At 39.8% G+C, this 11,454-nt stretch overlaps 1 protein-coding gene across 1 annotated transcript; it reads left to right on the forward strand.

Moving 5' to 3' along the window:
- The first annotated feature begins 7,453 nt into the window (after nucleotides 1-7,453).
- Nucleotides 7,454-10,483, forward strand: LOC134623181 (protein NLRC3-like). The gene is made up of 5 exons (XM_065469822.1): nucleotides 7,454-7,460; nucleotides 7,529-7,572; nucleotides 8,014-8,648; nucleotides 8,911-9,289; nucleotides 9,948-10,483. The coding sequence occupies exons 1-4, from the start codon at nucleotides 7,454-7,456 to the stop codon at nucleotides 8,954-8,956; spliced, it is 732 nt and encodes a 243-aa protein (XP_065325894.1). The 3' UTR covers nucleotides 8,957-9,289; nucleotides 9,948-10,483.
- Nucleotides 10,484-11,454: the final 971 nt, after the last annotated feature.

Genomic DNA, 11,454 nt, shown 5'->3' on the forward strand with positions numbered 1-11,454 from the left:
CACCAGCTCTGCCGTGACATTCCAGACATACAAAAGACACTGAAATCAGTGGTACTCTTCTTGCTATCTTTGAGTGCTGAGGTTCTTTATAATATCTGCAAAATATTTTAATTGCAAAATATTTTTATTCCAAATTCTTTGAGGATATAGAGTCTTTAGCTGTTCATATTTTTTAAGCCCTTTTTGTTTTATGGGGCGATCGTGGCTCAGGAGTTGGCACTTGGTCTTGTAATCGGAAGGTTGCCGGTTCGAGCCCGGCTCCGACAGTCTCGGTCGTTGTGTCCTTGGGCAAGACACTTCACCCATTGCCTACTGGTGGTGGTCAGAGGGCCCAGTGGCGCCAGTGTCCAGCAGCCTCGCCTCTGTCAGTGCGCCCCAGGGTGGCAGTGGCTACAATGCAGCTTGCCATCACCAGTGTGTGAATGTGTGTGTGAATGGGTGAATGACTGGATATGTAAAGCGCTTTGGGGTCCTTAGGGACTAGTAAAGCGCTATACAAATGCAGGCCATTTGCCATTCACCATTTTGTTAAGAGTATTTTTACAAAAGCAAAAATCACTGTTCAGCTTTTGTTATCAGGGTTTGGATGTTTACAGTCATTGGAGTTGCATGTTGTTAATGTCCAGATAGCATGACAATATTACAATAACAAGAGATGTTAAGATATGAGAGCTAACATTTTTTTGTGTCAGATATGATATCATCAGAGCTCCATGCATTAGCAAGTGGGTTTTTTCTTTTTTCAATTTATCTCTTTGGGTAAAAAAAAATCAGCATGTTGCATTTTACGTAATGTTACTCAATGTAATGTTTTTTTTGTATTATTGTGACTCTTGATGATTCCTCTACAGAGTGGACCAGGAGAGCTCAGTGGTTCCCAGTGGTCAGTCTGCCCAGCAGCATCAAACACACCTGGAACTCCATATTTATGGTCTGTACATGTACAACAACTACTGTTACATCTATTCTGTTCACAGTCATCTCCATGCTGGGTTCTGGCTTAGAAGGTAGAGCGAGCTTTCCTTTAAACAAAATCTTGTGTTCAGATTTGTGCCTCCACTAAACTGCAAATACATCGGCAAATATCATGTCTCAGTATTTTAAAAAAAAAGCCAACTGGTGTACTTTGGCCAAAAATAATAAGTGGAAAAAAATAATATTTCATTTAGAAGCACCTTTCAAGACAATTGAGTAACCTTACAAGCAATTAACAAAATCGCAGTAAGGCTAAAAACACTTGAAAGAGAACATGCTACATAATACTACATAGTAATTGGTAGCTGTAGTGAATACTGCATAAATTAAATCAGAAAGGCAAGTTTAAAATGATGTGTTTAAGGCTACTTTCAATATAGGGAGAAAACTAATGTTGTGAATATGGTGTGGGAGAAAGTTCCAGTGGACACTAGTGATGTGTTGGTTGCGAACGAAACGGCTCTTAGAGCCGACTCTTTGAAGTGAACGACGCGAGCCTGCTCCTTATTGGGAGTCGTGGGTTTTTTTTTTTCTTTCTCTCACCCTCTCTCTCGCACTTTTTTCCGCTTCACTCCGCACGCGAGCCTTGTGCTTTGCGCTGGGAAGAGGGGGGAGGGGCGGTAGTTACACTCCCAGGTACAACACAGCCAGGTACAACAATGTTACATTAGAAAGGTATAGTAATCATCCACAACTATTTTCAGTTGCAGATGATAGAGGATTCAGAAAGTTTATTCATGCAGGCCCATAAGACAGAGAATGTGTATCTTCTTTTTTTTCATATTTTAATTTATATTTAATTGCGTTGTGGTTTGCAGTGTTTTGTGTTGTTTCACTTTAAAATTGTTTAACCCTTTAAAACCGGTCGGAGCGGGCACGCTCTGTTTTGCATAACTATTTTTAAATCCCGGTAGCTCTGCAACCACGTAAGCTAGAGCAATATTTTTTTTTCCATATGAAACCGGAGGAGTTGTACTTACATCTTATGCCATCAGCTTGTCCTAGGTCACGGTTTCCTTCCACATCTAGCTTTGCAAAAACTGCATAAAAAGCGCTTGCAGCAACAAAAACATAATATTCCAGAAACACGCTTTGCCGATCCGATCAGCTGTTCATAACACTTCCTAGGTTGGAATAGACGTCAGCGCGAACTATCGCATGTCCGCCATTACCTGCCCGAAACCGGAAGTGACGTCATTTTCGCGGAAATGTAGTTTTTTTTACTATCAGGGCCTCATGAGCCTATTCTGGTGTTTTTAAAAGTTATCTTTGACTTTATGACTTTCTGTGTCGTTTCTGGGATGCTTAGGACTCATATTGCACTGCTGGAAATAGTTTATTTTGATGCACATGCTGTTTTTTTGCAAATTTGCACTATAATATTTATTTTCGTTTTTCCTGCAGTATATAAAAATTGGTGTATCTGAAAAATAAAACTATGAAGACACTCAAAATAAATTTCCTGTGGTTGGAAACTATTTTGTGCAACTTTTTGGTATTTACAGTTTTGAGGGATAAGCCTCTTTAATTTCTCTAACTAGAAATCTGTTAAAAAAAACAAAAACGATTTTCAATTTTTTTGTAGTTTATTGCACTTTTTTGCAATTTATGTAATTATTATGCACTTAATGCATACATATTATTAAAATTTGGGCTATAATGGTTGTATTGATGTATAGCAACTTAAAATGCTCCCAAAAATGGCTCCACAGCATGTAAAAATATAATATAAGCTCTGGCGGACTTTGTTCTATGGTAGGTCTTAAAGGGTTAAAGGAAAAAGCTGAAAATTTAAATAGTTAAAAGTTGAAATGTGAATAGTTGGTTTTTGTATTATATGACTTATTTATTACATTTTATGTGGAGTGAATAAATAAAAGTATATTTACAGTGGCCCCTAGAGACAAAGCACGTACAAAATCCAAACATGTAAAAACTCTAAAACACTCAAAAACTCCATAGCACGTACAAACTCCGAAGCACGTACAAAACCCAGAAGCACGTACAAACTCCAAAAACACTTAAAAACTCCAAAACACTTACAAAAGACAACAGAAATGCTCCAGAACGCTAGGCGCAATGTTGAGCTTTTGTTACCTAGTGGCTCCACAAGCCAAGAAGTACCAACGACCGGATTTGGTGTGTGATAGTAACAGGTAAATGAACATTTTTTTTATATTATTATTTGAATATATATGAGTGCTTGTGTATAAATACACAAACAATACACATATGCTTTCAATTGTGTAATTTAAGTGATCTAGTAGCTCTGTTTTGGAAGTTCAGTTAACGCTAGAAATGTGTTTTGGAGTTTGTACATGCTTTGGAATTTGTACGTGCTTTTTGGAGTTTGTACGTGCTTTGTCTCTAGGGGCCACCGCATATAGTTATATATAAACATATATAAATACAACCACTTTTTTTACATTAGTAATTCTGTTTGTGCATAATTTTATATTATGGTTAATAATAAATTAATTAAAGCAACAAAACAACCTGAAGAGCCAGTTGGGAGCCGAAAGAGCCGGCTCTTTTTAGTGAGGCGAGCCGAAAGAGCCGGTTCTCTAAAAAGAGCCGGAAATCCCATCACTAGTGGACACTCAGCTGAAAGCCCTTGAGGGTAATGTGAGCAGATGGGAACAGATCAGATATGCAGGTGTGACTTTATGGTGAGACTTTGAAGTAAGAAGCAGAATCTAAAGTCAATGTGATATTTCACAGGAAGCCAGTGAAGTGGTTGAAGGGCAGTAGTAATGGGTTCTATTATTTGACACAAGCAGCTGGATTTTGCACTGGCTGAAGTCTTTGGAGACATTTGTGTGGTAATCTACAAAGGATAAATTATAATAATCCATATGGAATATAACCAGAGCTTGTACAAGAATAGCAGTAGTGTTAGCTGTGGGGAATGAAAACTAATATTATGTAGGTGAAAATATGATGGCCAAGTAATATTATTAATAAGTATTTTAAAGTTTAGAGCGCTATCAAGAGAAACACAGAGGCTCCTGAGCTCCGAATAACAATGTATGGTCATACAATGCACTATATTGATTACCTGGAGCTGAGGGATCATAAAAATCATAAAATCATACAAATTATAGTACTGAAATGGGGCATGAAAGTATTAAACTGCACAGTGCAGTAACAGTGAGGTGGAAAATGTTAGGTGGCTTAAAGACACTATTGTAGTGGAGAAAAGATCTCTACTGTTCGCTGCACCAGGTCAGATAATTGTTGCATAATATCCAGATCTAGCTGCAGATAGTGCATTATAGTTATAGTTACTATAGTTATTATAGTTAGATTAGAATTGTGTGTGTGTGTGTGATACATATTGTTATGAACAAAATGAGTGACAACTTTTAGTGACAACGTTTAGATTTAAGAGCCTAGAAAGGGCTAGATAAGTGGAATCAATTCTGAAAACATTTGGATTTTCCCACTTCTTTTAGAGAGAATTTAATTTAGGGATTGTGTATATTGCCCCCTAATACCGTATTTTTTAGACCATAAGGCGCACTGTTGAAAACGGGTCTGTTTTCATACATAAGGTGGATTATAAGCCGCATTAAACAAAACAAAACACTCAGATAAGTCAAAGGCTACGTTCACACTGCAGGTCTTAATGCTCAATTCCGATTTTTTTGATCAAATCATATTTTTTTGTCTGCTTGTTCACACTACAAATAAAATGCGACAGCAAATGCGCTCTAGTGTGAACCCTCAAAGCGGCCCACATGCGCAAAAGAAGAGATCACACACAACGCGCTCTGTTAGACCCAGAGCAAACAGTATTGTTGACTGATGGCTCTTAATATAAAGACTTCGGACTTTACGGTTCCCAATTTTTGCTTTAAGTTATTTTGTTATTTACATAATGTAAATAACCTAATAATTATCCTTATTGCTGTTTAGAGAGGAGCGGTGCTTCAAAGGATAGTTGCAGATTCCTGTCAGAATCTGCAGATTATACAGTACAAATAAAATGTTCACGTTTCTCCAACGTTGTCTTCCCAACAGTTTCACTGACGTCTACACTGGATGGCCAGGAAGCGTTCGCGATGTCTTATCGGGTGCTTCTCCGGAGCTGATAATTGGCGTCTGTCTTGTGTTAGTGACGTAAAAGATGGATTTAATGCGACATGACCGTTCAAACAGCAGTCGCTTTCTAAAACATCGGATATGTATCGGATTCAGTACCACATACAAAAGTGACCCAGATCGGATTTGAAAATATCGGATTTGTGCCGTTCACACTGTCATACCATGATCGGATATGGGTCGCATAGGGTCAAAAAAATCAGATTTGATGCGCTTTTCCCTGCAGTGTGAACGTAGCCAAACTTTACTCATTCTTCTTGCTTCCTCCACTTCCGTACCATTAATTCATTAATGTTGAATTCTCTCGCAGCTGCTCTATCCCATGTTGTTGCAGTATATTAATGACTAACCTCGTATTGTAGATGGATTATCTCAGTTGTTTTCCTAAATGAAATCCTTTTACAGCATCCTGCCATGTGATTGCATTTGTCCCTAACCATCGGGAACCCTCACCTTAACTTTTATCGAGTGGAAAAGTTACCGTTCATCCTCTAGCTTCACTGTGCTAATGTTATGCTAACATAGCTAGCGATCATGTAGCACATTATATACCAGCTACTCCAAATTCAGTAACCTTAAAAAAGTCACTGCTGTTTAGTTTTCTGTTTTCGTTTATGTTGGAAGTGATAGCAGAGCTGTACTTGATAGTTTTTTCCAGGAATCTCTCAGTCAGAACATGCTATATCATGTTTAGGTGGAAACTAGCGAGCTAACTTCCTGCTAACTTCTAACTCTGTTGAATTTAATAAATTCTGTTTTCATGGATGCCTGGATGTTAAACTTAATTGTTCCACAGCAACGCTGATCATTTTATTAAGGATGAAAAAATTTAGACAGTTTTTAACTCTCAGTGATGCTACAGTGATCGTTTGGCTTTGGGACCTGAAACAGACGGAGTTTTGGACCCAGATTACTCCGCGAGGCTCCTCACTATGGCAGCCATAATGCTCTGACAATCCATCAAGCAATGCGGCTTCGTAGCTTACCAAAGTCGTAGTAAAACATTTTTTGACCGATTTTTGAGCATCCTATACCACAAATCGGTTCAAGGTAAAGAAAACAAGAATTCATACATAAGGCACACCGGATTGTAAGGCACACTTTTTAGAAAATTAAAGCATTTTAAGTGTGCCTTATAGTACGGAAAATACTGTAAACTGATTCCCACAAATATACCTCATCCTATGTTCTTCGTTTCTCTCCTGTCTGAGAAAGCTTTAGGGTGATTCTGTCATGTGAAGGCTGTATGCAGGCAGGATAGGAGGACCCAAAGTGCAGACTCATGGAGGCAAACGTGAACTCAAACTCAGCGTTTATTGCGGGATGGCGGAACAGAACAGTAAACTAAATGAACTGAGAATAAAGATTATTCTGTATTATTCTGTAATATTCTGTTCCAGACACTGGAGGAAAAATTAATCATTTTTGTGAAGAACGAGCTGAAGAAGATCAAATCTGATCTGAGTCCAGACGACCTACAATGTTTTAAGAGTCAAAGTGAGGATGAAGATGTATTACAGAGTGTGGACGAAGAACAGAGTAAGAGCAGCAGTGAAGCATTTGTGATAATTACAGTGGACATCCTGAAGAGAATGAAGCAGAATAAGTTTGCTGATCATTTGCTGAGAAGTGAGAATTATTCTCTAAATATTTACACTGCCAAAACGACATCTCAAGAAATAGACAAAAATACATACAAAATATGGGCACTTGATAAATCCTTGATATGTGTGTGTGTGTGTGTGTGTGTGTGTGTGTGTGTGTGTGTTGGGTTCTTAAGAAACTAGGAACTTCCAAGATGAATATAAATCTGCTCTCAAGAAGAAGTTCCAGTGTGTGTTTGAGGGAATTGCGAAAGCAGGAAACCCAACCCTTCTGAATCAGATCTACACAGAGCTCTACATCACAGAGGGAGGGACTGCAGAGGTCAATGATGAACATGAGGTCAGACAGATCGAAAAAGCATTCAGGAACCCAGACAGACCAGAAACAACAATCAGACAAGAAGACATCTTTAAAGCCTCACCTGGAAGAGATGAACAATTCAGAACAGTGCTGACAAAGGGAGTGGCTGGCATTGGGAAAACAGTCTTAACACAGAAATACACCCTGGACTGGGCTGAAGACAAAGCCAACCAGCACATCCAGTTCATATTTCCATTCACTTTCAGAGAGCTGAATGTGCTGAAAGAGGAAAAGTTCAGCTTGGTGGAACTTGTTCATCACTTCTTTACTGAAACCAAAGAAGCAGGAATCTGCAGCTTTGAAGACTTCCAGGTTGTGTTCATCTTTGATGGTCTGGATGAGTGTCGACTTCCTCTGGACTTCCACAAAACTACAATCCTAACTGACCCTAGAAAGTCCACCTCAGTGGATGTGCTGCTGATAAACCTCATCAGGGGGAAACTGCTTCCCTCTGCTCATCTCTGGGTAACCACACGACCTGCAGCAGCCAATCAGATCCCTCCTGACTGTGTTGACTTGGTGACAGAGGTCAGAGGGTTCACTGACCCACAGAAAGAGGAGTACTTCAGGAAGAGATTCAGAGATAAGAACGAGGCCAGCAGGATCATCTCTCACATCAAGACATCACGAAGCCTCCACATCATGTGCCACATCCCAGTCTTCTGCTGGATCACTGCTACAGTTCTGAAGGATGTGAAAACCAGAGAGGGAGGGCAGCTGCCCAAGACCCTGACTGAGATGTACATCCACTTCCTGGTGGTTCAGGCCAAAGTGAAGAAGGTCAAGTATGATGGAGGAGCTGAGACAGATCCACACTGGAGTCCAGAGAGCAGGAAGATGATTGAGTCTCTGGGAAAACTGGCTTTTGATCAGCTGCAGAAAGGAAACCTGATCTTCTATGAATCAGACCTGACAGAGTGTGGCATCGATATCAGAGCAGCCTCAGTGTACTCAGGAGTGTTCACACAGATCTTTAAAGAGGAGAGAGGACTGTACCAGGACAAGGTGTTCTGCTTCATCCATCTGAGTGTTCAGGAGTTTCTGGCTGCTCTTCATGTCCATCTGACCTTCATCAACTCTGGAAAAAATCTGCTGGAAGAACAACAAACAACCTCCAAGAAGTCTGAAACAAGTGAAACTAATGAGAAATATTTCTACCAGAGTGCTGTGAACAAGGCCTTACAGAGTCCAAATGGACACCTGGACTTGTTCCTCCGCTTCCTCCTGGGTCTTTCACTGCAGACCAGTCAGACTCTCCTACAAGGCCTGCTGACACAGACAGGAAGTAGCTCACAGACCAATCAGGAAACAGTCCAGTACATCAAGGAGAAGCTCAGTGAGAATCTGTCTGCAGAGAAAAGCATCAATCTGTTCCACTGTCTGAATGAACTGAATGATCGTTCTCTAGTGGAGGAGATCCAACAGTCCCTGAGATCAGGAAGTCTCTCCACGAAAAAACTGTCTACTGCTCAGTGGTCAGCTCTGGTCTTCATCTTACTGTCATCAGAAAAAGATCTGGATGTATTTGACCTGAAGAAATACTCTGCTTCAGAGGAGGCTCTTTTGAGTCTGCTGCCAGTGGTCAAAGCCTCCAACAAAGCTCTGTAAGTACATATGTGCTCATACCATTATTTTTAAAATACTCATTCTCTTAACAAAAAGCAGTTGATGATGCACAATTACTTTTACTGTCCTGTGGTCAGGCTCACGTGTACAATGTAATCAAGCATCTATATCTATCTTTCTCTCTCTATATATCTATATCTATAGATCTCTATTTATATCCATAGATATATCTTTATCTATCTATCTCTATCTCTTTATCTCTCGCTCTCTCTCTCTCTCTCTCTATCGGAATCTGATTAGGGCAATGGTCAGCCACCGCCTCTACATGACTGACATCAAGCTATAGGGCTTTGGAGTTGATGTCACGCCACAATGCATTGTGGGAGCGCGGCGCCATTTTCGGGGTCTACGAATCAAAACAAACACACTGTCTTGGAACGACGACTACAAGAAAGATGCTTAAAAGCAGCTCAAAAGAGAATGGACTGTATAGAGACCGATTGCGTCCAGAGGCGAAGCAGCGGTACTTGCAGAAAATAGCGTGCATTGGAAATGTGGACCCGTATGAAATACAGCCGTGGAGTAGAAACCCTGAAGACCAACTGCTATTGACGTAGCCTGACATATTTTCGTACCTTGTCTGTGGAGTCAGCGCGTACAAGTCGTCATTCAAACAAAGGTAAGTCAGCTCGAGTACTGCGAGTGAAATGCGTTTGATTTTCCCCCGAACATTCAGATTAGTGCAGCATAAATTCATTCATGAGGGGAAATTACAGTGAGAACATGTGGAGGCTGTTAGAGGGATAACATAGTGAGTTCAGTGCATTGATGTGACATTGTCCTGAAGGATTTAGTTATTCTTTATGGTTAAAGAAATTGCAATAATTTATTTATATTTATTATAAATAATTCTAATTATACATCTTGCTTCCATGTTTGTATCCTGTGTCACTAAAAATAAATTTTATTTTAGTTTTATACATTGATTAATGCCCTGCAGAATCTCCTTATCATATTAATAAGTGATTCATAATTGTCACTTTATGCTTTCTCCATCTCTAAAGTGATTACATCCTTGCATTACATACTTTAGGTTTATTTTCCGCAGGCAGGCTTCTGAGAGAGAACAGGCAGATTTACCCTATAAAATGCAGCGTTCTATAGATGGATACATAAAGAAATGAAAAATTACATGTATGTGCTAACTTTCTAAACACTTACATTTACATTTACATTTACTACATGTTACATTTATGATAAAGTAGATAAAACACATTTATGTCAGCCTTGGCTCATAGTTCTTGTCTTTAAATTAACTTTGTCTGTGTGTGTTTCAGGTGCTGCACTCTCAAAGACTGAATGAACCAGCATTGCAGCCATGGGTCACTGTGAGCATCACAGAGAAGGTTGAAGCCGCCCGCTGCACCTGTATGGCCGGAGTCGCAGAGACCTGCACCCATGTCACTGCTCTTCTGTTTAATGTAGAAGCAACAGTGCGGATCTGTGGCAAAAGGACTGGTACAGATGAACCTGCATACTGGGTTTTGCTGGGTAATATGACCAAGATACAGTCAGTGGTTGGCCATAAGATAGACTTCTCCTCTTCAGCTGCCCAAAAAAAGGTTCTTGATCAAAACATAAATAGACCATCCGTATTGAAAGGTAAAAGGAGCCGTCCTCAAAAAAGAAAATTCCCACCTGCTACTGTGGAGTAGTTGTCACTGCTATTGGATACTTTGCTGGAACACCGTAAAGTTGTGGCAATGACCCATAATGTTTTATCTAGGGGTCTAGATTTATGCCTGTAGTGCACTGCCATGTAAATAATTCGCATTTACTGAATATGTACTGACTGAGTACCACTGTTCAAAAGTTGAATAAAGAAACAAACTAATTTTTGCCTCTTTTTTTTTTTTTTAATTAAAACCACTTTATAGAACATCACATCAGTTACAATGTAGAATTCATGTCATTTATAGTTTACAAATGACTAAATGTTTACATAAAATCATGACAGTGTTTACATGATATCACCCACTACTAACATTATTTACTGTATCTTTTGAAAAATTACCGCTATTTATACAGCACAAGACTTAAGAATATTTAACAAGAGCAAGTTTCATTTTTCCCTGGTTTTACTACCACACTGTTCACCAAACGCAGCAAACCTTCACCATCCTATCCAGAAGGGTCACCTCTTCACCTTCACATGGAAGTAGTAATCTGATTGGCATGGTGGTAGGTTTAAAGCAGGTCCCTTGTGTAGCGCTGAAACCCAGTCGCAATGTGTTTCATCCATTTCATAGGCTGGTTTGCCTGCAATAATGCCAAATAATTAGCAACTCTATAAATAGAAGGTAGTTCTGCAAAATCATTAGGATGTTTTTTCTAATTTGCTATGACCTCAGAGCACATCGAAAATAAAACTAATAGGCTATAAAGAGTGATATGAACATATTTAGAACTTACCGGAATGAAAATGTCTGGAGCACCAACAGATATTTGGAGATGGAAGAGAACTGGATATCAGCTCGTCTCACAGCTGCTATCCAGGCTAGACGCCTTCGTTTGGTAACATCGATACACGAGCTGCCTCATGTTGCTTCCAGGTTGGGAAAGAATGAAAAGATAAACCATTTTCAAGCTTATTCTCTGGCCGGTCGTGCGATCGAACATTGCAGCCGACCACACAGCAAGAACGAACCATGGCTGTTGTGTGTGCCTTGCTCTTTGTTTTGACCCCGAAAAGGTGGATTAGGCCAAAATCCTTTCCACGCCCACCCCCGTGACATCACGCTCCAAAGCCCTATATGTCAAGAGTGAACGAGACATTGATTCACT

Source organism: Pelmatolapia mariae, unplaced genomic scaffold, assembly GCF_036321145.2.
Source record: "Pelmatolapia mariae isolate MD_Pm_ZW unplaced genomic scaffold, Pm_UMD_F_2 NODE_ptg000458l+_length_23880_cov_1, whole genome shotgun sequence".
In the NCBI taxonomy this organism is placed as follows: Eukaryota; Metazoa; Chordata; class Actinopteri; order Cichliformes; family Cichlidae; genus Pelmatolapia; species Pelmatolapia mariae.